General features: G+C 43.0%; 1 protein-coding gene across 1 annotated transcript; it reads left to right on the forward strand.

Annotated features, from left to right (window-relative positions):
- The first annotated feature begins 1499 nt into the window (after positions 1-1499).
- On the forward strand, positions 1500-27297 carry LOC120986867 (claudin-16-like). The gene is made up of 6 exons (XM_040415563.1): positions 1500-1666; positions 5729-5858; positions 8337-8439; positions 19214-19378; positions 19852-20043; positions 26494-27297. Exons 1-6 carry the CDS (start codon positions 1641-1643, stop codon positions 26583-26585), a joined length of 708 nt encoding a protein of 235 aa, XP_040271497.1. The 5' UTR covers positions 1500-1640; the 3' UTR covers positions 26586-27297.
- The last annotated feature ends 67 nt before the right edge of the window (positions 27298-27364 follow it).

A 27364-nucleotide genomic window follows, 5' to 3' on the forward strand; every position in this document is an offset into this window, starting at 1 on the left:
GGACTGGGGGCTGGTGAGAGGCACTGGGGGCTGATGGAGAGGCACTGGGGGCTGCTATGAGGCTACTGGGGGCTGCTATGAGGCATGGGGCTCTTATCTGAGGTCTGATTGGGGGTTATTCATATTGGGGTCTGAGCTGAGGTGTGATCTGAGGTCTTATTGGGGGTCTTATTAACATTGGGGATCTTATTGGGGCTGTTAGCTGAGGTCTGATTAACATTGGGGGTCTGATTGGTGGTCTGACCTGAGGTGTAATTAAAAATATTTTTTTTCCGGAGCAGCTTGGAGAGAAAAGGCCTCACAGTCTCCCACACTCCTTCTGCCAGGCCAAGCCTGCCAGCACCTCTGAGGCCAAGCCTGCCAGCACCCCTGAGTCTTCAGAACTGTAAGTAAATTATATATAAGAGGAGCTTATAATATGAAAGAGACGAATTACGCCTGAACAGACATATAGCGCAAATTCCAGTTTTTGTTTACGTTTTATGTTGCACTGAATTTTCTGCAAAATATATATATTATTTTTTTGGGGGGGGAGGGTCGGCAGTGGATCTTGGGTGAGTTCCCACACTTTTTTTCCCAGGACTTGACCCCTGTGTGGACCCATTCATTTTCAAAATGCGGAACTCACATGGCTGGTGTCTGTGTTTTGCGGATCCGCAATTTGCGGACCGCAAAACAGTTGCGGACGTGTGAATGGACCCTAATTGCCACAGACAAGATCCTATCACATTAGTGGCTGAGCGGAGAATGGCATCTCTGCTTGGGACCTTAAATAGTGCCTGATAAACAAGTCAGTATCCTCCATCTTGACTAGGTGTGAGGCTGACTGCAAGGCATTATGGGAAAGCCCACCGGCCAGGACCCAGTCCTGGGTCATGTGATCATGTGACTAGGGTTCTGAATTTGATATGTAAAATGGCGTGATTTGTCCAAATTGAATCCCTCAAACTTCGGTTTCATCTGGAAGTAGAATGTTTTGGAAAATCGTAAGAGTTCTGATTAATTTAGAGTCTCTAGTGTATCTTGCCAGTTAGGGCATGATTATGCTCTATGCACTGCATTAACATTTTTTCCCCGCAGTCCTCTTTCTAAAAATTGGCATTGGAACAATAAGGGAACTGGTTGCAAGTTTGCACACACTTAAATGACTCAATTATTTACTTGGTCTAAAATATTTTAAAGGGAAAGGTTCTTTCATAGTCAGCAATCAATAACTTTTCCATCTTGAACTCGTGGATTCCTTCTGGGACGACTGAATTCCATCACACGTTGTCCTGCAGTAACCGCGCCATTTAAAGACGTGCACACATGATTTCCTGGATACTGCACACAATTTTCACCCCATTAAAATGCTAATTACTGCAGAAATCACACTGGCGAATGCAAAGCACATCTGACATGACTTGGAAAGACTTAAAATAGTTTAACAAGAATATTGACTTCCACCTCTCCCAATCCTACACTTTCTCCTTCTTTCCAATGCTGAAAGGTGACTGGGACCGGTGGCCGGCTTTGCCCGATCACTCTAGTTAATTCTTTGGCTAATTTAACTTTTTTTTTAAACAAAGTCCATTATTACGGGTCTATAACTCCGGAAGGGTCAAAGGAATTAAGCATCTCACCCGCATGGAACAACAGCCATGAGTCCTGTAAGCAGAAAATGGAGGTAACCTTCATACAAAATTTGTAGAATAGGAAAAAAATTGAAAATGAACAGAAAATGAGTTTCATTGCAGGAAGTTAGGTCATGTATGGACCTGCACCTTCTAAACTCTGTTTGAATAATAATTTCTTAGAAATTAAATTACAAAATTATGTTGACATATTTAGGCTGCTTTCAAATGTGTGTTGGAGGCTCCATTTGGGGCTTCGTCACATAATTAGTCAAAAATTAGTCAAAAATGTCTGCATGCAGGAATTTTTTCTCAGCTAAAAAAACATTCTCCTGAATGGAAACCTAACAGATCCTATAACTGAGCAGAAGAACGGAAGTAATAAGCGCACATGTCAATGCAGCCTTTGAAAACTTTTTATGGTAAATGTATTTTTTCAACTAAATATGTTGCTAATTTATCTATCTATCTATTTATTATCGATCTATCTATCTATCTATCTATCTATCTATCTATCTATTTATTATCGATCTATCTATCTATTTATTATCTATCTATCTATCTATCTATCTATCTATCTATCTATCTATTATCTACCTACATATCTGACTACGCACCTATCTGTCTGTCTCATTGTGCTTGGCTGAAACGTTGCTATTGGGGAATAAACGGGTCTAACACCCTTCACTGATCCTTGAGTGCTGCCTCATCATTTGTTTTTGGATATCGCTTATGGATTTTTTTGCCTGAAGTCCAAGAGGGATTGCACCCTTTTTCACCATTGACTGTGCTGCTGCTATTCTTTGTTTATTCTATCTATCTATCTATCTATCTATCTATCTATCTATCTATCTATCTATCTATCTATGTCACATGGCATTACAGGTTAGATACAATAAAGAAATATGGTTGAACATTAGACAAGTGGTCATTTGTTCAGCTGCCGTGTAAGGCTACTTTCACATTAGCGTTTTTTGCAGATCCGTCATGGATCTGCAAAAACGCTTCCGTTATGAACGGATCCGGTTGTATTATGTCTTCTATAGCCATGACACGTCCGTCTTGAACACTGTTGAAAGTCAATGGGAAATGGATCAGTTTTCTATTGTGTCAGAGAAAACAAATCCGTCCCCATTGACTTACATTGTGTGTCAGGACAGATCCGTCTTGCTCCGCACCACATCTCAGACAGAAAAATACTGCTTGCAGCGTTTTTCTGTCCATGATGGGGACCCAACCAAAAGGAACGGAATGCATTTTGGTGCACTCCAATTCGTTCAGTTCAGTTTTGTCCCCATTGACAATGAATGGGGACAAAACTGAAGCGTTTTCTTCCGCTATTGAGATCCTATGACGGATATCAGTAGCGGAATTGAAAACGAAAATGTGAAAGTAGAATAACTAGTATGGCCAGCATTAGATAGATAGATAGATAAACATCTACTGTCGGTGAGAGTCCCGAGGCTCCATACCCATTAGATGTAGGCAGGTTCGGCCAACGTAGATCTAATGTGTGTGTCCGGCTTTACACTGGTACAGTAAATCAGCATGAAATGATCTATCTATCTATGTACAGTATCTATTGGTTGATTAGACACAAATAAGAAAGATATTCTAATGGTAGATATAAATAGGTAGGTAGATCAGCATGGTATAAATAGGCATAGAACCAGTCCAGTGTCCTTCCCTTTCTGTGTCTCAAGACAGATACTTAACCAGGACTTGACATATTCAGTCCTGGAGAACAACATCCAATATTTTTGTAACTGAGATTTATAGAAGATGATTGGGGATAATTAGCATAAAAGTGTGACAGAAGAGCTAAAATATGCAAATTGGAAAAGTTACCTTGGGATTTTAGTTCATTTGCATTCTTTTGTTTCTTTGCGATGAAAAATGTCTCTGAATATTAATCATTACTGTAATTAAAATCTGTCCCTGGAGAACAGACGACTCTCAGAATCCAAACCTTCAGGACCCGCATTCGTTAGGAAAATAATTCCTCATCATTATTGTGGATTTATTTACCGGTATATGTAATTCTTGGGGAAAAAATTGTGAGATAAATGATGGTGATAGGCGAGAGAAGCCTATTCTGTACCTCATGGTTACGATATTATTATTATACTATGCCTGCATGTTATATAGCATCCTGTGTTATTGAGGGGATCACATAAAAGCACCATACAGCAGTACCACCTGGAAAGTCATCATATAGGCTCTGCAGATACAAAGTTGCTATGTGCATGAAAGTAAATTGGCTCAAAATGCTAAGAAGAGTAGCCCCCTAATAGTTATGACACTGTACAATTGCAAGGACTGTCCTACAAAGACTCACATCTAGGACCCTCGCCTATATGGAGAACAGGGGATCCAGAAAGGAGCAGAAACAGCACTGTTATCTCTTGTATGCTGGCTTGGCTGTTTTCATAATTCCTATAGAATTTGATGGGTAGATGGTGCACCTCCCCAACCATATCCATGGTCTATCTAAGTTACCCTTTCTCTATAGCCTCAATGTATGCTGGATTTCCTAATTACAGCTTTATGTATTCCATACTATCACTTTAAATAGTGGGAAATCTTAAGCCCCATCCATGTTCTCCATAAACCCCTCCTCATTTGTGGTCCAGTTTACATCAAGACTGCTGGCAAGTATGGTATTGTCACTTGAAGCTCCTGGGCCATTATGCAATACTTACACCTACCGCTCATGTGCTACTTTAAGTACGGTGTTAGAGAGGGACCATTGGGACCACATCAACCTAGGTTTGACTTCAACATCCGTACCACCTATAGTTATGCCCCTGTTTAATCCTTTTATACACATTCTGGGTACCTCCCCTCATTTGCCAATTTATTTTGTTTGTTACTACATCTGAGTACAAATGAAGCTCTTTGTACAGTGTGACAGAATATGTTTGCAGCAGAATTAGGACAGTAATAGTCACAGTCGATGAATACAAGTTTGATCTGGACATCTAGCTATTTGTCAATATCACAGTGTGAAAATGTAATTATACTGGAACAAATGATCCTCTCAGTGAAATCCCAACTGAGGAACAATGTGGTCATTTTTCTGCCTTTGTCCATTGTGAATAACAAAATGCAAATCTTCGGAAAGTTATCAAGTGAGAATTATGGGTCTCCTTGGAAGTTTCTTGTAGTTTAATGAAGAGAACTCTGCAGGATTCTAGAGCCATATTTCTCACAGTCTTTGGTCACTCATGAGGAAACTTCTAGGAGTCTTGGGTCACTAAATAACAGATATAGGAATCCTGGATCATTAATGCGAACACGTCTTGGGATTTCAGATTATTGTTGAGGATAATTTTTAGTTATTTATGTTATTAATAAGAGCAGTTCTAGGAGTCTCAAGTCAGTTATGAGGAACATTCTAGGGGTCTTGGGTCTTTATGGAGGAAAGTTCCATTGTTGGGGAAAACTCCAGGTCGTTTTTATTTTTTTTTTGCACATCAAAGCGGTTATCAATTTGGCCTTCCAATTCTTCTTCTACTTATAGTGTTAATGCCTTGTCTCTGGTCTGGCTAGCAGGCAATTTGCTGCTGAAATCTAACTCCTTCAATCAATTGGCTTTAATGTAAATCCAATGTATAGCCAGAAACCAAATATACCCCCTCACCAACCATTTAGAGAGCCTACAAGTCTTAGCAAAAGATTGAATGGGTCATTGAAGCAACAGACCAAATTATTTATGACGTCAATCAAACATGTTAGAAATTTCTCATGACTTGATGTCCAAAAGCTCAGGCCAAACTAGCGTCCAAAATGAACAGGTTCTGGATTTTAGCCATCCCCCAATGTAATCTATGGGAATTAGACAAACTCATGAATTAAAGCAACATGGACCAATACTGAGACCCTTACGTATCCCTTCTGACATGTCTCATGGAGTTCAAGCCTGTCATTTGAGGTTGACCAGAGTAGTAATCTCAGGACTACCTTTAATTAGCTCTGTAACTTGTATCAGTGATGGGTCATATGAATGCAAACAAAAAAAGTAGAATTTGGAATTTATGTATGCTTACCTTTTATGTACTATGTATGACTTCTACTTCCTCCTTGAAGTGTATAAAGTTGTTTGTGTTTTGGAGTCCTCCAGACTTGAGAGTGACCTTGGTGCTACAGTTCATGGCTCTGTGTCTGGCTCTTGTGTCTACCGTGTTTTTGGTTGTGGCCACTTGGACCGACTGCTGGATGGTGAATGCAGACGACAGCTTAGAGGTGAGTAAACTAAAATTTCATCAAGAAAAAATATGAGTCCTTAAGGGATCCTTTTTGGACACACCGGTCATTTCATCAAGAAGGTCAAGTAAGATGTCAGTGAATTAATTAACTGATAAAGAGGTAGACCCTAGTGGTAATTAACTGACACCCAAGTTATCTACAAATGGGGTTGCCTCCTGCTACAGGGAAGTTGACAGGGAAGCACTGTCTGGATTAACAAGCAGCTCTGCCTTGGCCAGGGTAACTGACCAATCACCCTAGGTGACAGAAAGTCTAGCTGGGCCCACCAGATATCCTGTGGTACTATGGTGAAGGAGTTGACTCTGGAGATCAATGCCTTTTACTATGGAAACTTGTGATTTTAGTGGGAAGTGTTCTCTAATAAGATATTTTACTGGAATACAATAAAAAGGATAGAGCTGAAAAATGAACTTGCCTTAGTAGTCATTGAAAACCACTCAGGATTAATGTCATAGTAGTTATTTCTCATAGTACAGGCTTCATGTCTATTTTTTGGTCCAGTCAGCACGAGCACTAAAATGACTTCCTCATTCCTGGCAATGGTCACATAGCAGAATGGCATTTTGAGGACAACTAGTGTAATGATGTACTTTCTTGGCAGCATTTCTTACGATCCCATAAATCACAACTCACAGCTCTCGTTTTCTATACTATAGATTCTCAGACTTCTGATAAAATTCAGACAGTCCCGTCTATTTGAAATACTCATTATCTACAACTATTCCATTAGGTCACATTCTACGTGACAGGAATCTCATTTCCTGTGCGCTTGCATTGTTCACTTAAATTACTATAGCACTGACTGATGCCATTGAGGATATTTTCCTTGCCAGATCCAGGCTGGAGGATAGTAAATTGTAAAGCAAAAACAAAACGTAAAAATTTGAAAAATTCCAAATGGAATTGCCATATGAGTGTTATTATCTTTTGACCAGGAACTAGTTGAATGTTATATATGACCCTTTGATGGAGCCAAGGTACAAATTTGAGGACCTCACAAAATGTTAAGTGGACTATTACCTATGCTATAATGTGGACATCTCTACTTGTGACCAGAGAGAGAGAGAGAAGATATCTGATATATTATTTCAGTTGTCTGTCATTTATATGTATTTATGTAGCGGTTTTTAAGAACTTACATGCTATACTTTTCAGTACACAGCCAGCAAAAAGTCTGATGCAATGTCCAGGTTTCTCTGTATGCACAGTAAGGGAAAGCTCACACATTTTTTTTACGCTGATTTTGGCACGTTTCCCTATCAAAATCAGCTCCAAATAACACCTCAAAACATCCTACCAAATAGGAAGAAGTACTTGTTTTTTTTCCATGTTGAAAAAAGAAGCAGCATGCTTTATCTTGTGGCAGAATCCACACTGAATCCCCTATTGAAATGAATGGGAAGCAAAAAAAAACACTCTGTCTCTATCTGAGTGTTTTTTTGCAAGTTGCCTGTGTGGTTTTTGGTGTCGATTTGTGGCAAAAACAGGAAAGTAGAGAGCAAGGAAGTGTCTGTGTATAATGAACAAAAGTGTGTGACTGAGTGACCAGAAGTTTCAGTTACACAACTTTAAAATGGCTGACCTAGATGTCAACTCCCTGTTGTCATTCACAAGATGATTCCCTATAGATATTATAAACAAATAAAATACCTTACCAGCTAAGAGAAGAATATTTAGGACCATATGCAAAGAGAGCAGAATCAAAGTGAAGACATCTATGTAAAATACATCAGTGGGTGCTATTCACTTACATGTACATGATTTAAAGAGACACTCCAAAAGAGCCATGTGGACATTGCCACAACACCTTAGTGCCTGAAGGAGTTATGGCCTTGCGGCAGATTAGTTTGCACATAGTATACATTGGAGTCCTGGTGGCTAACTCCCTTCAAAAGAACTTTAATCAAGTTTAATGTAATTGATAATTGGGATAGATTCATTCTGCAGGACTAGCCGGGTCTGTAGACGAGCAGGATTTTCTGACCTTCACCATTCGTGAGACATCTGCCACTATATCTGCCCTACTTACATATGTACATTCTTCTACATGATTAGCCATTTAGGTTGGCAGAGGATGATCTCAATCAGATTACTGGACAGGACATCTGGTCTGAGTAGAAAATATCTGTCGAATATTAACAAACCTCAAATGTTTTTAGTACTGAGAAGGTCTCAAAATCCCAAAAATACGTGAATGTACAGAGTAGTATCCAACACCACAGCTCTTTATGTCTGAGAGCCTGGCGGTTGTGTTGAACCGGGGAAAAACTTGATTTGACTGTAAGATTACTATAACATACACGAGTGTGGTACACACTCGTGTATGTTATAGTAATCTTACAGTCAAATCAAGTTTTTCCCCCTAAAGTTGCATTAATAAAAGAAGCTAATAAATCAGATTTTTTTTTTGTGTAAAGGTTTTACACTGTAAATTAAACTTTTTGGTTTTCTCAGGTCAGTCAAAAATGCAGAGGACTGTGGTGGGAATGTGTGACCAATACTCAGGATGGCATCAAAACATGTGACCAGTATGACTCAATATTGGCAGAACATCCATGTGAGTATTGATGAATAATATTCCTTGTCATTAGAAATTCTAACATTATAGTAATTATCAGGGATGGGTCCTCAACCAGCATTGATGAATAGGACAAACTTGAGATCACCAGTCAGCAATGTACATAGATAATAACTCCACTGCAAAGGGGCACCATTCCTACTGTTGGATCATACCATTCATACCAGAGGTCTTGCTGCCTCCTTAATCTTGTAGATGGAAAGTGGATGAGGAATGTATGAACTGAACCTTCATCATTTTAAAATCTTTAGTATTTACAGGGACAGCTTAGATCAGGGGTGGGGAACCTACATCATTTCATGTGGCCCCTTGCCCCCTGCCAGAACATATTCTGAAAATGCTAATGCCAGTTCCCATTATGGAAACGGTCATAAGAATGTGGGAAGCACAGGAAGGTGAGAACTGCACTGTCTGTACTCACCTTCCCCGGCCTTCTTCCAGCCCCGCACTGTGTCCTGACACATACAGCGTCAGGACATAGCGCACATAGACGCGCACTATGACCTGACACTGTGCGCTGTCAGGTCACAGTGCGTGGCTTGAAGAAGACCAGGGAGGGTAAGTGAATCTGCCAAGAGGCAGCGCTGACCGGAGCTAGAGAGGTAAATTTATTTATTTATTTTAAATGTCTGATCTGAGGTCTGATTGGGGCTGATCTGGGGCTAATAGAGGGTGGGGAGGGTCTGATGGGGGTCTGATCTGAGGCTGAGGAGGGTCTGATGGTGGTATGATCTAAGGCTGGGGGATCTTATGGGGGCTGATTCTGAGGCTGGGGGGGGGTCTGATCTTAGGCAGGGGGCCTATTGGGTGTCTGATCTGAGGTTGGGGGGTCTGATGGGGCTGATCTGAGGCTGGGGAAGGTCCAATGAGAGTCTGATCTGAGGCTGGAGGGTCTAATGGGGGCTGATCTGAGGCTGCGTGGTCTTATCTGAGGCTAGGGAGGGTCTGATGGGGGTCTGATCTGAGGCTGAGAGGTCTGATGGGGGTGTGATGTAAGGTTGGGGGTCTGATCTAAGGCTGGGGAGGGTCTGATGAGGATCCGGTCTGAGGCTGGGGGGTCTGATGGGGGTCTGATCTGAGGCTGGGGGTCTGATCTCAAGCTAGGGAGGGTCTTATTTGGATCTAATCTGAGGCTGGGAGGTCTGATGGGAGTCTGATCTGAGGCTGATGTAGGCTGGTGGGTCTGATAGGAGGCCGGTTTGAGGCTGATGGAGGTGGGGGGCAGATCTGAGGCTGAGAAAGGGACAAAGGCAGGGACAGTTGCAAAGAAACCGGGCTCTCCATGGGGCTGCCAGGAAGCCCGGTGACATCACCGGCACTGATGGGCGGGCTTTAGCGCTGCCCTAGCCTGTAAAATGGCTAGGGCAGCTCTAAAGCTGGCTCATCAGAGCCGGTGACTTAACCGAACACACTGCTGGGCAGAAGCCTCCGCCCGGCAGTGTGTTTTTGTAAATAAAAGAGCCCATGGCAAGGGAGCTCATTGGAGCATGAAATGCTCCAATGCTAACATCAGGGGGGCTGCCTGGGTGAAATTATGGGTATGTCCGGGTTCAGCTCTGAACCCGGACATACCCCTTTAATGCAAAATAAAGAACTAAATATGTAACATTCTAAACTTAAAAATTAGACTGCTATGTGTGGTCAAAATGGCATCTGTACTATATATAATATACAAACCGGATTCCAAAAAAGTTGGGACACTAAACAAATTGTGAATAAAAACTGAATGCAATGATGTGGAGATGGCAAATGTCAATATTTTATTTGTAATAGAACGTAGATGACAGATCAAACGTTTAATCCGAGTAAATGTATCATTTTAACCACCTCAGCCCCCAGTGCTTAAACACCCTGAAAGACCAGGCCACTTTTTACACTTCTGACCTACACTACTTTCACCATTTATTGCTCGGTCATGCAACTTACCACCCAAATGAATTTTACCTCCTTTTCTTCTCACTAATAGAGCTTTCATTTGGTGGTATTTCATTGCTGCTGACATTTTTACTTTTTTTGTTATTAATCGAAATATAACGATTTTTTTGCAAAAAAATGACATTTTTCACTTTCAGTTGTAAAATTTTGCAAAAAAAAACGACATCCATATATAAATTTAGCTCTAAATTTATTGTTCTACATGTCTTTGATAAAAAAAAAATGTTTGGGTAAAAAAAAAATGCTTTGGGTAAAAGTTATAGCGTTTACAAACTATGGTACAAAAATGTGAATTTCCGCTTTTTGAAGCAGCTCTGACTTTCTGAGCACCTGTCATGTTTCCTGAGGTTCTACAATGCCCAGACAGTACAAACACCCCACAAATGACCCCATTTCGGAAAGTACACACCCTAAGGTATTCGCTGATGGGCATAGTGAGTTCATAGAACTTTTTATTTTTTGTCACAAGTTAGCGGAAAATGATGATTTTTTTTTTTGATTTTTTTTTCTTACAAAGTCTCATATTCCACTAACTTGTGACAAAAAATAAAAACTTCCATGAACTCACTATGCCCATCACGAAATACCTTGGGGTCTCTTCTTTCCAAAATGGGGTCACTTGTGGGGTAGTTATACTGCCCTGGCATTCTAGGGGCCCAAATGTGTGGTAAGGAGTTTGAAATCAAATTCTGTAAAAAATGACGAGTGAAATCCGAAAGGTGCTCTTTGGAATGTGGGCCCCTTTGCCCACCTAGGCTGCAAAAAAGTGTCACACATCTGGTATCTCCGTATTCAGTAGAAGTTGGGGAATGTGTTTTGGGGTGTCATTTTACATATACCCATGCTGGGTGAGATAAATATCTTGGTCAAATGCCAACTTTGTATAAAAAAATGGGAAAAGTTGTCTTTTGCCAACATATTTCTCTCACCCAGCATGGGTATATGTAAAAAGACACACCAAAACACATTCCCCAACTTCTCCCGAGTACGGAGATACCAGATGTGTGACACTTTTTTGCAGCCTAGGTGGGCAAAGGGGCCCATATTCCAAAGAGCACCTTTCGGATTTCACTCGTCATTTTTTACAGAATTTGATTTCAAACTCCTTACCACACATTTGGGCCCCTAGAATGCCAGGGCAGTATAACTACCCCACAAGTGACCCCATTTTGGAAAGAAGAGACCCCAAGGTATTCGCTGATGGGCATAGTGAGTTCATGGAAGTTTTTATTTTTTGTCACAAGTTAGTGGAATATGAGACTTTGTATGAAAAAAAAAAAAAAAATAAATAAATCATCATTTTCCACTAACTTGTGACAAAAAATAAAAAATTCTAGGAACTCGCAATGCCCCTCACGGAATACCTTGGGGTGTCTTCTTTCCAAAATGGGGTCACTTGTGGGGTAGTTATACTGCCCTGGCATTTTCCAGGGGCCCTAATGTGTGGTAAGTAGGTAAATGACCAGTGAAATCCGAAAGGTGCTCTTTGGAATATGGGCCCCTTTGCCCACCTAGGCTGCAAAAAAGTGTCACACATCTGGTATCTCCGTACTCGGGAGAAGTTGGGGAATGTGTTTTGGGGTGTCTTTTTACATATACCCATGCTGGGTGAGAGAAATATCTTGGCAAAAGACAACTTTTCCCATTTTTTTATACAAAGTTGGCATTTGACCAAGATATTTATCTCACCCAGCATGGGTATATGTAAAATGACACCCCAAAACACATTCCCCACCTTCTCCTGAGTACGGAGATACCAGATGTGTGACACTTTTTTGCAGCCTAGGTGGGCAAAGGGGCCCATATTCCAAAGAGCACCTTTCGGATTTCACTCGTCATTTTTTACAGAATTTGATTTCAAACTCCTTACCACACATTTGGGCCCCTAAAATACCAGGGCATTATACCTACCCCACAAGTGACCCCATTTTGGAAAGAATAGACCCCAAGGTATTCGCTGATGGGCATAGTGAGTTCATGGAAGTTTTTATTTTTTGTCACAAGTTAGTGGAATATGAGACTTTGTATGAAAAAAAAAAAAAAAAAAAAAAAAATCATCATTTTCCACTAACTTGTGACAAAAAATAAAAAATTCTAGGAACTCGCCATGCCCCTCACGGAATACCTTGGGGTGTCTTCTTTCCAAAATGGGGTCACTTGTGGGGTAGTTATACTGCCCTGGCATTTTCCAGGGGCCCTAATGTGTGGTAAGTAGGTAAATGACCAGTGAAATCCGAAAGGTGCTCTTTGGAATATGGGCCCCTTTGCCCACCTAGGCTGCAAAAAAGTGTCACACATCTGGTATCTCCGTACTCGGGAGAAGTTGGGGAATGTGTTTTGGGGTGTCTTTTTACATATACCCATGCTGGGTGAGAGAAATATCTTGGCAAAAGACAACTTTTCCCATTTTTTTATACAAAGTTGGCATTTGACCAAGATATTTATCTCACCCAGCATGGGTATATGTAAAATGACACCCCAAAACACATTCCCCAACTTCTCCTGAGTACGGCGATACCAGATGTGTGACACTTTTTTGCAGCCTAGATGCGCAAAGGGGCCCAAATTCCTTTTAGGAGGGCATTTTTAGACATTTGGATACCAGACTTCTTCTCACGCTTTGGGGCCCCTAGAATGCCAGGGCAGTATAAATACCCCACATGTGACCCCATTTTGGAAAGAAGACACCCCAAGGTATTCAATGAGGGGCATGGCGAGTTCATAGAAATTTTTTTTTTTTGGCACAAGTTAGCGGAAATTGATATTTTTAATTTTTTTCTCACAAAGTCTCCCGTTCCGCTAACTTGGGACAAAAATTTCAATCTTTCATGGACTCAATATGCCCCTCACGGAATACCTGGGGGTGTCTTCTTTCCGAAATGGGGTCACATGTGGGGTATTTATACTGCCCTGGCATTCTAGGGGCCCTAAAGCGTGAGAAGAAGTCTGGAATATAAATGTCTAAAAAATTTTACGCATTTGGATTCCGTGAGGGGTATGGTGAGTTCATGTGAGATTTAATTTTTTGTCACAAGTTAGTGGAATATGAGACTTTGTAAGAAAAAAAAATAATAATTCCGCTAACTTGGGCCAAAAAAATGTCTGAATGGAGCCTTACAGGGGGGTGATCAATGACAGGGGGGTGATCAATGACAGGGGGGTTGATCAATGACAGGGGGTTGATCAATGACAGGGGGGTGATCAATGACAGGGGGGTGATCAATGACAGGGGGGGTGATCAATGACAGGGGGGGTGATCAATGACAGGGGGGTGATCAATGACAGGGGGGTGATCAATGACAGGGGGGGTGATCAATGACAGGGGGGGTGATCAATGACAGGGGGGGGTGATCAATGACAGGGGGGGTGATCAATGACAGGGGGGGTGATCAATGACAGGGGGGGTGATCAATGACAGGGGGGTAATCAATGACAGGGGGGTGATCAGGGAGTCTATATGGGGTGATCACCACAGTCATTGATCATGCCCCTGTAAGGCTTCATTCAGACGTCCGGATGCGTTTTGCGGATCCGATCCATCTATCAGTGGATCCGTAAAAATCATGCGGACGTCTGAATGGAGCTTTACAGGGGGGTAATCAATGACAGGGGGGTGATCAATGACAGGGGGGTGATCAGGGAGTCTATATGGGGTGATAACCACAGTCATTGATCATGCCCCTGTAAGGCTTCATTCAGACGTCCGGATGCGTTTTGCGGATCCGATCCATCTATCAGTGGATCCGTAAAAATCATGCGGACATCTGAATGGAGCTTTACAGGGGGGTGATCAGGGAGTCTATATGGGGTGATCACCACAGTCATTGATCATGCCCCTGTAAGGCTTCATTCAGACGTCCGGATGCGTTTTGCGGATCCGATCCATCTATCAGTGGATCCGTAAAAATCATGCGGACGTCTGAATGGAGCTTTACAGGGGGGTAATCAATGACAGGGGGGTAATCAATGACAGGGGGGTGATCAGGGAGTCTATATGGGGTGATCACCACAGTCATTGATCACGCCCCTGTAAGGCTTCATTCAGACGTCCGGATGCGTTTTGCGGATCCGATCCATCTATCAGTGGATCCGTAAAAATCATGCGGACGTCTGAATGGAGCTTTACAGGGGGGTAATCAATGACAGGGGGGTGATCAATGACAGGGGGGTGATCAGGGAGTCTATATGGGGTGATAACCACAGTCATTGATCATGCCCCTGTAAGGCTTCATTCAGACGTCCGGATGCGTTTTGCGGATCCGATCCATCTATCAGTGGATCCGTAAAAATCATGCGGACATCTGAATGGAGCTTTACAGGGGGGTGATCAGGGAGTCTATATGGGGTGATCACCACAGTCATTGATCATGCCCCTGTAAGGCTTCATTCAGACGTCCGGATGCGTTTTGCGGATCCGATCCATCTATCAGTGGATCCGTAAAAATCATGCGGACGTCTGAATGGAGCTTTACAGGGGGGTAATCAATGACAGGGGGGTGATCAATGACAGGGGGGTGATCAGGGAGTCTATATGGGGTGATAACCACAGTCATTGATCATGCCCCTGTAAGGCTTCATTCAGACGTCCGGATGCGTTTTGCGGATCCGATCCATCTATCAGTGGATCCGTAAAAATCATGCGGACATCTGAATGGAGCTTTACAGGGGGTTGATCAATGACAGGGGGGTAATCAATGACAGGGGGGTGATCAGGGAGTCTATATGGGGTGATCAGGGGTGATTAGGGGTGATCAGGGGCTAATAAGGGGTTAATAAGTGACGGGGGGGGGGGGGTGTAGTGTAGTGTAGTGGTGCTTGGTGGGACTTTACTGAGCTACCTGTGTCCTCTGGTGGTCGATCCAAACAAATGGGACCACCAGAGGACCAGGTAGCAGGTATATTAGACGCTGTTATCAAAACAGCGTCTAATATACCTGTTAGGGGTTAAAAAAAACACATCTCCAGCCTGCCAGCGAACGATCGCCGCTGGCAGGCTGGAGATCAACTCTCTTACCTTCCGTTCCTGTGAGCGCGCGCGCCTGTGTGCGCGCGTTCACAGGAAATCTCGCGTCTCGCGAGATGACGCGTATATGCGTCCACTCGGAATGAATCAACCACCTCCAGGACGCGTCTGTGCGTACAGCGGTCCGGAGGTGGTTAAAGGAAAAATACGTTGATTCCAATTTTCACGGTGTCAACAAATCCCCAAAAAGTTGGGACAAGTAGCAATAAGAGGCTGGAAAAAGTAAATTTGAGCATAACGAAGAGCTGGAAGACCAATTAACACTAATTAGGTCAATTGGCAACATGATTGGGTATAAAAAGAGCTTCTCAGAGTGGCAGTGTCTCTCAGAAGCCAAGATGGGTAGAGGATCACCAATTCCCACAATGTTGCGCAGAAAGATAGTGGAGCAATATCAGAAAGGTGTTACCCAGCGAAAAATTGCAAAGACTTTGCATCTATCATCATCAACTGTGCATAACATCATCCGAAGATTCAGAGAATCTGGAACAATCTCTGTGCGTAAGGGTCAAGGCCGTAAAACCATACTGGATGCCCGTGATCTCCGGGCCCTTAAACGACACTGCACCACAAACAGGAATGCTACTGTAAAGGAAATCACAGAATGGGCTCAGGAATACTTCCAGAAACCATTGTCAGTGAACACAATCCACCGTGCCATCCGCCGTTGCCAGCTGAAACTCTACAGTGCAAAGAAGAAGCCATTTCTAAGCAAGATCCACAAGCTCAGGCATTTTCACTGGGCCAGGGATCATTTAAAATGGAGTGTGGCAAAATGGAAGACTGTTCTGTGGTCAGACGAGTCACGATTCAAAGTTCTTTTTGGAAATCTGGGACGCCATGTCATCCGGACCAAAGAGGACAAGGACAACCCAAGTTGTTATCAACGCTCAGTTCAGAAGCCTGCATCTCTGATGGTATGGGGTTGCATGAGTGCGTGTGGCATGGGCAGCTTGCATGTCTGGAAAGGCACCATCAATGCAGAAAAATATATTCAGGTTCTAGAACAACATATGCTCCCATCCAGACGTCATCTCTTTCAGGGAAGACCCTGCATTTTTCAACAAGATAATGCCAGACCACATTCTGCATCAATTACAACATCATGGCTGCGTAGGAGAAGGATCCGGATACTAAAATGGCCAGTCTGCAGTCCAGATCTTTCACCTATAGAGAACATTTGGCGCATCATAAAGAGGAAGGTGCAACAGAGAAGGCCCAAGACGATTGAACAGTTAGAGGCCTGTATTAGACAAGAATGGGAGAGCATTCCTATTTCTAAACTTGAGAAACTGGTCTCCTCGGTCCCCAGACGTCTGTTGAGTGTTGTAAGAAGGGGAGATGCCACACAGTGGTGAAAATGGCCTTGTCCCAACTTTTTTGGGATTTGTTGACACCATGAAATTCTGATTCAACATTTTTTTCCCTTAAAATGGTACATTTTCTCAGTTTAAACTTTTGTTCTGTGATTTATGTTCTATTCTGAATAAAATATTAGAAGTTGGCACCTCCACATCATTGCATTCAGTTTTTATTCACGATTTAAAAGTTAGTAGTTGTATCTGCGCTGTCAAGTGAATCTTTTCTCTGTGTACATCAGTGCACAGAGCCGCTGCTAGATACCTAAAGAAATCGGTTGCCTCGATTCTCAAAGTTGAATAAAAATCAGAAGAAAAAGTATGGTATCAGCGCAGGAGTAAAAGAACACATGGGGTAAAATCAAGTAGCAATGATAAGTACCTGTTGTAAACGGGTATGAGTTGAAGTTGCTCCTAGTGGGTTAAATCTTCACAGTGCTCGATAGTGCAAGGTAGATAGCGAGTCTTCCTGCTCAACTTCAAAAAGTCGCGCTCGTCGCTCCGGCCGGAAGCTGACGCGCGTACGAAGGAGCGTGATGGTAAGGGAAGGGAATCCGAGAAGCGTAGCGTGTGACATCACAGCTAAAGTACGGGTACTTCCAAGGACCAAAAAACCAAACCTACGCGTTTCGAAGTCAGCGGACTTCTTCGTCTGGTCCCTGACGAAGAAGTCCGCTGACTTCGAAACGCGTAGGTTTGGTTTTTTGGTCCTTGGAAGTACCCGTACTTTAGCTGTGACGTCACACGCTACGCTTCTCGGATTCCCTTACCATCACGCTCCTTCGTACGCGCGCCAGCTTCCGGCCGGAGCGACGCGCGCGACTTTTTGAAGTTGAGCAGGAAGACTCGCTATCTACCTTGCACTATCGAGCACTGTGAAGATTTAACTTACTAGGAGCAACTTCAACTCATACCCGTTTACAACAGGTACTTATCATTGCTACTTGATTTTACCCCATGTGTTCTTTTACTCCTGCGCTGATACCATACTTTTTCTTCTGATTTTTATTCACGATTTGTATAGTGTCCCAACGTTTTTGGAATCCGGTTTGTATATAGTGCAGGCACCATTTTGTGCTGCAAAAATACAGCGCTTTAGATTTTTTTAATTGAAGCACAATTTCTGTAACTTACCCCTAAGTCAATTAAATGTTTGACCAAATACAGCAGTCAAATTTTTAAGTTGAGAATTTTGTATGGCCTGTGAACGATGTTACAAATATCCAAATGGCCCTCAGCAGCAAAAAGGTTCGTCACCCCTGGCCTAGATGTATGTATTTCTGGGTAGTCAGCAATATTTATAGTGTGATTCAACAGCAGCCATGACTACTGAGTGTATGACTGGTGAAAGTTTTAAGCAAGACATTTTAGCTCTCTCTATATACAGTGCTACCCATAATTATTCATACCCCTGGCAAATTTTGACTTAAAGTTACTATTATTCAACCAGCAAATAGTTTTTGAAGGGAAATGACATAGGTGTCTCCCAAAAGATAATAAGACAATGTACAAGAGGCATTATTGTGGAAAAAAAACATTTCTCAGCTTTTATTTACATTTGAGCAAAAAGTGTCCAGTCCAAAATTATTCATATGCATCTCAATAATCAATAGAAAAGCCTTTATTGGCTATTACAGCAATCAAGCGCTTCCTATAATTGCAGACCAGCTTTTTGCATGTCTCCACAGGTATTTTTGCCCATTCATCTTTAGGCTGCAAATCTTTCAGGTTGGAGGGTCTTCTTGCCATCACCCTGATCTTTAGCTCCCTCCACAGATTCTCAATTGGATTCAAGTCTGGACTGTGGCTGGGCCACTCTGAAACGTTAATGTTGTTGTCTGCTAACCATTTCTTCACCACTTTTGCTGTGTGTTTTGGGTCATTGTCATGCTGAACTGTCCACTGGTGCCCAAAGCCAAGTTTCTCTGCAGACTGCCTGATGTTGTCGTTGAGAATCCTCATGTATTGCTCTTTTTTCATGGTGCCGTTTACTGTGATTAGATTCCCTGGTCCATTGGCTGAAATACACCCCCAAAGCATTAGGTTCCCACCACCATGTTTGACAGTGGGGATGGTGTTCTTTGGGTTGAAGGCTTCTCCTTTTTTACGCCAACTGGACACTTTTTGCTCAAATGTAAATAAAAGCTAAGAAATGTTTTTTTTCCACAATAATGCCTCTTGTACATCGTCTTATTATCTTTTGGGAGACACCTACAGTATGTCATTTCCCGTCCAAAATTTACTTGCTGGTTGAATAAAAGTAAGTCAAAATTTGCCAGGGGTATGAATAATTATGGGCAGCACTGTATAAATCAGTTACTTTTCACCATTACCAAATCTTCATTGTCAAACATATGAGCATTATTACCAAATGCCTCCTAGTCATGACCATATGATTATACCCATTATGTTATATTAATACAATGCTACTTTGCAGTGAAGATAGTCATCACGCGAGCCCTTATGATCACAGCTGACATTCTGGCCAGTTTTGCACTCATTATATTGGTGCTTGGAATGGATACTGTGAAGTTCCTGAGAGAAGAACCTCATATTAAGCTGCGTATGTGTTATATGGCTGGATTCATATTTGGAATTGGAAGTATGACTTTTCTTATCTATGGGATACAACTATATGTATATTTAGTCTAGAAGATGTTTAAAATCACCTTGGATATGTGTAGATCTGCATTCAGTATTTCTTGGCCTGCCCCCAACAAGCCAAATCCTGTATACTTCCCCATACAAGGTCATAATTCTTGCCTAATTGCACTAAAATATGCTGTCTTCTTCTTGCGTTTTATGTTTTCAGTGTCTTCATGATATCCATGATTGCCTCCATCCATTTTGATCATCCTCTATGTATTGTTTCTATTGGGCAAAATTTTCTTACAATATGTATAGTATATAAGAAGGTTTTATCAAGTGTAATCAAAGCGTATAAATAGCCTTGGTTTGGCCTCTTTGTTCTCCACACTCTTCTCAGAAGATGTTACTGCCCCAAATTCATCAGGGATCTAGGTCTCTCCACTTTGCCTGACCCACTTAAATTCCTTTGCATGTTGCATTTGACAGGTATCCCAGGAATGATTGGCTCGGTCTATTACGCAGTGGATGTCTATGTGGAGAGAGCCACCCTGGTCTTACAAAACGTCTTCTTGGGAATTCACTATGAATTTGGATGGTCTTGTTGGTTGGGAATGGCTGGATCCACTGGCTGCTTTCTGGCATCAATAGTCCTGACATGCTGCCTTTACATATTCAGAGGTTAATTTTTTTTTTTTTTTATTTGGTTCAGAAATTTTATTAAGACTTTTCATTCAAACAAGCAGAGAAATGAGAATTCTTGTCTATTGATTTCCAGAGCGTATAAAGGAATATATTAAATGACATTATTTACATCAGGTTATTATTCTCATTTTTTCATACTGTATTTGGTGTTTTTTTTTTTTTTTCTGTATTACTCTCATAACAGATCCTTACATACAGGTGCATCTCAATAAATTTGAATACAATTAAAAAATTATTTTATTTCAGTTATTCAATTCATAAAGTAAAATTCATATATAATATAGATTCAATACACACAGAATGATCTATTTTAAGTGTTTATTTCTTTCAATGTTGATGATTATGGCTTACAGCTAATGAAAACCCAAAAGTCAATATCTCAGAAAATTAGAATACTGTGAAAAGGTTCAATATTGTAGACTTATGATGTCACACCATCAACACAAAACACTTGCAAAGGTTTCCTAAGCCTTTAAGCCCTTCTTGCCCAGAGCTGTACATATACAGCGCAGGGCAGGTCTTTAAAAATGACTCCCACTTGCAAGCACAGGGGACACCATGGCTGCTGGCTGTCTGCTGTTTAAAACTAATGTATGCGATCGACGTTAACATTGACTGCACACATTTAACCCCTCAGATGTTGTGGTAAAATGTGACCATGGCATCTGGGTGTGCAAAAACCCAGAAGCGTGCTCTCCCATGCGTGCACCGGCTCCCTTTGGTGGGGATCGGGGAGCTGAATGGTGTGTGAACTATAAAAAAAAGTGTTGTTTTTTTTAAGTTTTAAAAAGGCAGATTTGCTGTTTTTTTGTTGCTTCACTTCCCACACAATATTGAACAAAAAATAATGGAAAGTCATACACATCCCAAAATGGTGTCAATGAAAAGTACAGATCGCCCCTCAGCCATAAACATCGGAGGATTTCATGCTGTATCGCGCAGGTGTTTTTTGTTTACATTTTTTTTACACTGCTAGGTGGAGGCTTCCGACTAGCAGTGTTCCTGGTTTCGTCACCGGTACTGATGGGTGGGCTTTAGCACTGCTCTAGCAGTTTTACAGGCTAGGGCAGCACTAGAGCACGCCCATTAGTGTCGGTGATGTCACTGAGCTCACTGCTAGGCAGAATCCTCCACCTAGCTTACCCATGAAGAGCCTGGTACGTCGCTGGATCTCCAGAAAAAGCCCTTGCCCTGCGCGATTCAGTGCAGGGCAAGGGAGAGCATCGGAGCATGAAAAAGGACATTCAAGAATTTGGGGGAGATTCACAAGGAGTGGACTGCAGCTGGAGTCAGTGCTTCAAGAGCCACCACACACAGACGTATCCAGGACATGGGCTACAACTGTCGCAATCCTTGTGTCAAGCCACTCATGACCCAAAGACAACATCAGAAGAGTCTTACCTGGGCTAAGGAGGAAAAGGACTGGACTTTTGCTCAGTGGTCCAGAGACCTGTTTTCAGATAAAAGTAAACTTTGCATTTCATTTGGAAATCAAGGTCCCAGAGTCTGGAGAAAGAGTGGAGAGGCACACAATCTAAGCTGCTTGAGGTCCAGTGTGAAGTTTCCACAGTCAGTGGTAGTTTGGGTAGCCATGTTATCTGCTAGTGTTGGTCAAGTCCAAAGTCAGTGCAGCCGTCTACCAAGACATTTTTGAGTTTTCATTAGCTTTAAGCCTTAATCATCAACATTAAAAGAAATAAACACTTAAAATACGTCCTCGGATAGACCTGCAGAAGCTCATAGCCCCCACAGAGTTAGGCGGTATTGCGTTCCCGGATGTTCGACGTTACAACTTGGCTTGCATGCCTAGACACATAGCAGATTGGATTGATGGAACTAGTTATTTCTCTGCTTTATCATTAGAAAGTGCGTTTTGTGCTCCATGGTCTGTGACCGCCCAGCTTCATGCCAGACTGTCCTGTGTAACTCATGTTAAATCCTCGATACTTATTAAGGATACCATAGCGACCTGGCGCATTTTGTGTAAGAAGTACTGGTTATCTTTTAGGATGTCTAAGCATCTTCCTTTATGGGAAAACCCAGAATTTCCTCTGGGCCGAACCAATAGTCTTTTTAGAGAATGGAGAGGTAAAGGGATTCAGCAGGCTAAGCATTTACTACATCCCTCAGAACCTCGTTGGCTAAGTCAAGACGAACTAGTAGAGAAGTACTCCCTAAGTAGGTTCCAAACGATCCAATTTGCGCAAGTAAAAGCGGCCATACATTCCAATCTAGTTATAGTACATAAGGAGATCGGGCAAAATGTGATGGATAAGCTTTTGGGGCTGGGAGGTGGGAGGACATCAGTCTCTCATCTCTATTATGGCTTACGGCAAGAAGACTCGCAGTATAATAAAATGGGAGACTTTAGTCAGTGGGAGGTACACCTGGGAGTTGAAAATGTCTCTCAGGTCTTGCTGAGAGGGGTGGATGAGGGTACGAAAACATATTATTAACGAGGTGTGGAGGGACACCCAGCTACGCATAATGCACAAGGCTATATTTGGTTTTAACATACCACCTCACCCGCTTAGACCGGATCGTATAACACATTGCCCAAAAAGTGGTCAAGGTTTCACGGATCTTTTTCACGGTCTCTGGTCCTGTCCTAAAAGTCAGCAACTATGGTCTGCGGTGGGTGAGATGGCATATGAGATATGGGGACGGAGGTATACATTACATACCTTGCTATATTTATTTCACTGGGTAGAGGATACAGATAGAGAAGGGAATCCCCCTCAGCTGTTCCATTCTTTCTGTATGGTTGCCAAACGCCAAATACTGCAACATTGGCTGCAGTCGGAGTTAACGACGATTGCCGGTATACATCTATAAATTAAAGCTCTTTTTGATCTAGAGAGACTGGCGACTTTTCATACTAAAGAAAAACATGCAAAGAAACTGTTCCAGAAGTGGAGGTGCTACCTTGTCAAATATATGTCTGATGCCAAATTACGGGCTATTCTGCAACCATTTACTTTAACGGAGTGGTACTTGATGGAGCAGCTGCGGGGGAGTCTGGGTAGATTACAGGTCCGGGAGGGGAGTGAGAGGTTGGCTTGATCCGTTGATATGATCTCTAGTAGGAGTCATTCTTCAAATCACAGTTGACTCAATTTTATTTTCTTGTAGCAATACAATATATCAGGAACATATTTTGTTTGCTCGCTTCAGGATGTATGCAGTGGTATCCCATTGATTGTTTTGAAATGTTGAAATGTTTTTGTTAAACATTGTGATTCTTAGTAAATGTCAACGGGGTCTGTGTACCCTTCTCTATAACATACTGTCACAATTGCACTATGTCTTGTATACTTTGTCAAGCACGGGGCATATGGCCCTAATGTTGTCAAATTTTATAGTGACAAAAGTAATAAAGATTAAGTTTAAAAAACAAAACAAAAAACCCCCCACTTAAAATAGATCACTTTTGAACTGAATTACTGAAATAAATTAACTTTTCGATGACATTCTAATTTAATGAGATGCATCTGTATACCAGGTAAAGCACTAGCTACTGGAGAATACACAATAGGCCAACAACTTCTAACTTCTGCAGCTCACTGTTTGGCTTTGCTGTGTAGTCTGAGACAGATTTAGCAATGTCATTTCATTATCATGTAAGGGTGGGGGTTATTGACTGGCAATGATCTTATGGAGTCCTAGATAAGGCATAAAAACAGCAATGTACATAATATACACAGATAAGATTGTATGCATCTCCCTTGCCACTCCCTTATCTAGTTGAGAGGGGACGATTCTCCTTTTCTATTGACAGTGCTTTTAGTAGCCACAACAGGTGGGGTTAGGGAAGAATATGGAGGAAGCCACACAATGCATTAGCATTATTTCCCAAAACAGGGGTTAGAAAATTTGAAGTGTTCTAATGTAATGCAACATGTTTAAAGAGGTATTCCAGGCTCCCGATCTTGATGACCTATCCTCAGGATAGGTTATCCATATCCAATCTGTGGTGGTCCCACGCCCAGCACTTCATCCAATTTGCTGCTCCCTGCATTCGCCGGAACTACCACTTTGAACAGAGCCGGAGGCACAGATCCAATCAAAGTGCTGCGTCTGTGCCGGGTTACTGCAGCTCAGCTTCTATTGAAGTACTTTCAGCTGTTGCTCTGCGGTGGCAGGGAATAGCTGATCGGTCAGATGCTGGGTGTTGGGCCTCCCTTGATCGGATATAGATGACCTGTCCCCAGCATAGGTCTTTCATATTGGCAGCCTGGAAAACCCCATTTAGGCCTCCTGCACACGACCGTTTTTTTTTAAGGTCTGCAAAAACGGGGTCCGTAGGTCCGTGATCCGTGACCGTTTTTTCGTCCGTGGGTCTTCCTTGATTTTTGGAGGATCCACGGACATGAAAAAAAAAGTTGTTTTGGTGTCCGCCTCGCCGTGCGGAGCCAAACGGATCCGTCCTGAATTACAATGCAAGTCAATGGGGACGGATCCGATTGACGTTTGCACAATATGGTGCAATTGCAAACGGATCCGTCCCCCATTGACTTTCAATGTAAAGTCAGGAGTCCCTTATACCATCGGATCAGAGTTTTCTCCAATCCAATGGTATATTTTAACTTGAAGCGCCCCCATCACCATGGGAACGCCTCTATGTTAGAATATACCATCGGATTTGAGTTAGATCGTGAAACTCAGATCCGACAGTATATTCTAACACAGAGGCGTTCCCATGGTGATGGGGACGCTTCAGGTTAGAATATACTAAAAGAACTGTGTACATGACTGCCCCCTGCTGCCTGGAAGACCCCCCCCTCCCCCCCTGTATTTAACTCATTGGTGGCCAGTGCGGCCCCCCCTCCCTCCCCTGTAGTTAACACATTGGTGGCCAGTGCGGCCGGCCCCCCCCTCCCTCCCCTGTAGTTAACACATTGGTGGCCAGTGCGGCCGGCCCCCCCCCTCCCTTCCCTGTAGTTAACACATTGGTGGCCAGTGCGGCCGGTCCCCCCTCCCTCCCCTGTAGTTAACACATTGGTCGCCAGTGCGGCCGGCCCCCCTCCCTCCCCTGTAGTACTGTAGATTCATTGGTGGCCAGTAGGCCCCCCCTCCCTCCCCCTCCTAATTAAAATCTCCCCCCCTATCATTGGTGGCAGCGGAGAGTACCGATCGGAGTCCCAGTTTAATCGCTGGGGCTCCGATCGGTAACCATGGCAACCAGGACGCTACTGCAGTCCTGGTTGCCATGGTTACTTAGCAATTTTTAGAAGCATTATACTTACCTGCGAGCTGCGATGTCTGTGACCGGCCAGGCGCTCCTCCTACTGGTAAGTGAAAGGTCTGTGCGGCGCATTGCTTATAGCACAGACCTGTCACTTACCAGTAGGAGGAGCGCCCGGCCGGACACAGACATTGCAGCTCGCAGGTAAGTATAATGCTTCTAAAAATTGCTAAGTAACCATGGCAACCAGGACTGCAGTAGCGTCCTGGTTGCCATGGTTACCGATCGGAGCCCCAGTGATTAAACTGGGACTCCGATCAGTACTCTCCGCTGCCACCAATGATAGGGGGGGAGATTTTAATTAGGAGGGGGAGGGAGGGGGGGGCCCACTGGCCACCAATGAATCTACAGTACTACAGGGGAGGGAGGGGGGGCCGGCCGCACTGGCCAACAATGTGTTAACTACAGGGGAATTGAGGGGGGGCCGGCCGGCCGCACTGGCCACCAATGTGTTAACTACAGGGGAGGGAGGGGGGGCCGGCCGCACTGGCCACCAATGTGTTAAATACAAGGGAGGGAGGGGGGCCCACTGGCCACCAATGAATTTAAAACTGGGGATGGAGGGGGGTGTGCCCCCTCCTGCCTGGCAGCACATGATCTCTTACAGGGGGCTATGATACGCACAATCAACCCCTCAGGGGGGCAGTCATGTACACAGTTCAAAGTTTATTCTAACTAGAAGCGTCCCCATCACTATGGGAACGCCTCTGTGTTAGAATATACTGTCGGATCTGTGTTTTCACGGAGTGAAAACTCAGCTCTGAAAAAGCTTTTATGCAGACGGATCAGCGGATCCGTCTGTGTGAAAGTAGCCTACGGCCACTGACCACGGACATGGATGCCAATCTTGTGTGCATCCGTGTTTTTTCACGGACCCATTGACTTGAATGGGTCCGTGAACTGTTGTCCGTCAAAAAAATAGGACAGGTCCTATTTTTTTGACGGACAGGAAACACGGATCACGGATGCGGCTGCAAAACGGTGCATTTTCCGATTTTCCACGGACCCATTGAAAGTCAATGGGTGCGCGAAAAAAAAACGAAAACGGCACAACGGCCACGGGTGCACACAACGGTCGTGTGCAGGAGGTCTAACTTTGATGTCATGGTTTGTATTTTAGTGCAGTTTTTGCAGGGATTGTCCCCTCACATATGAACCATTGCTATTTTTAATTTTGCTAGGCATTGGATCATCTTCTAGGAACCTTGGATCTGTATACAGATATGGAAGAACTGCCACTGGCAAGATATATGCCATGGACTCTAGAGTGTGACTTGTCACTCTGATAAGGCAGAACATTACAACCATAGTTCCAGCTGTATACATGTGGACTGTGTAAATAGCTCATTGCTTTTCTGTATACAGTAGTTGTCTTTTATAGAGACTCGTTATAAGGAAAGCTCATTGTATCCTGTATTATGGAGACATCTTGAAAACTTTGTTTTGCACACATCAAATTAAATCACAGATGATATTTCAATGTGCATAGGGTTCTCAAATGAATTACAGTGGACGGGTTATAAAATCTTGTCTAGGTGGTACAGAAGTGCTTTCTTGTCTATGTCTTGGTGGGATGGAAAATGGAAGACCTCGTTTCTCAACAAATTTCCGACACAAAATGTGAGCATTTTCTTCCAGAATGATGGGCATTGAACTTCCTTGGGATCTGGGAATCTTCCACCAGCGAATCATAGATCTTTTCTTGAGAGATACTGCCTTATCTAAGGTCTATGAGACTGGCTGGGTGTCCCTTTATGTTTCTTATTCATGGAAACAGCGACTATACATGTTATACTTCAACGTGCTGGATCCAATTGGTTTCCTTTGGAAAAGCAGCACCAGATGTGGATAATACATTGACATAAGAAGCCTCATCAGGCCTATGTAACTATACGGACCCACCAGAGGGCAATACTACTACAAAGGGGGCACATAAGGCAATACTAATACAAAGGGGGCACAGAGGGCATTACTACTACAAAGGGGACACAGAGGGCATTACTACTACAAAGGGGCAGAGAGGGCATTACTACTATTAAGGGGCACAATGGG

This window comes from Bufo bufo, chromosome 1 (assembly GCF_905171765.1).
Source record: "Bufo bufo chromosome 1, aBufBuf1.1, whole genome shotgun sequence".
NCBI classification, from domain to species: domain Eukaryota; kingdom Metazoa; phylum Chordata; class Amphibia; order Anura; family Bufonidae; genus Bufo; species Bufo bufo.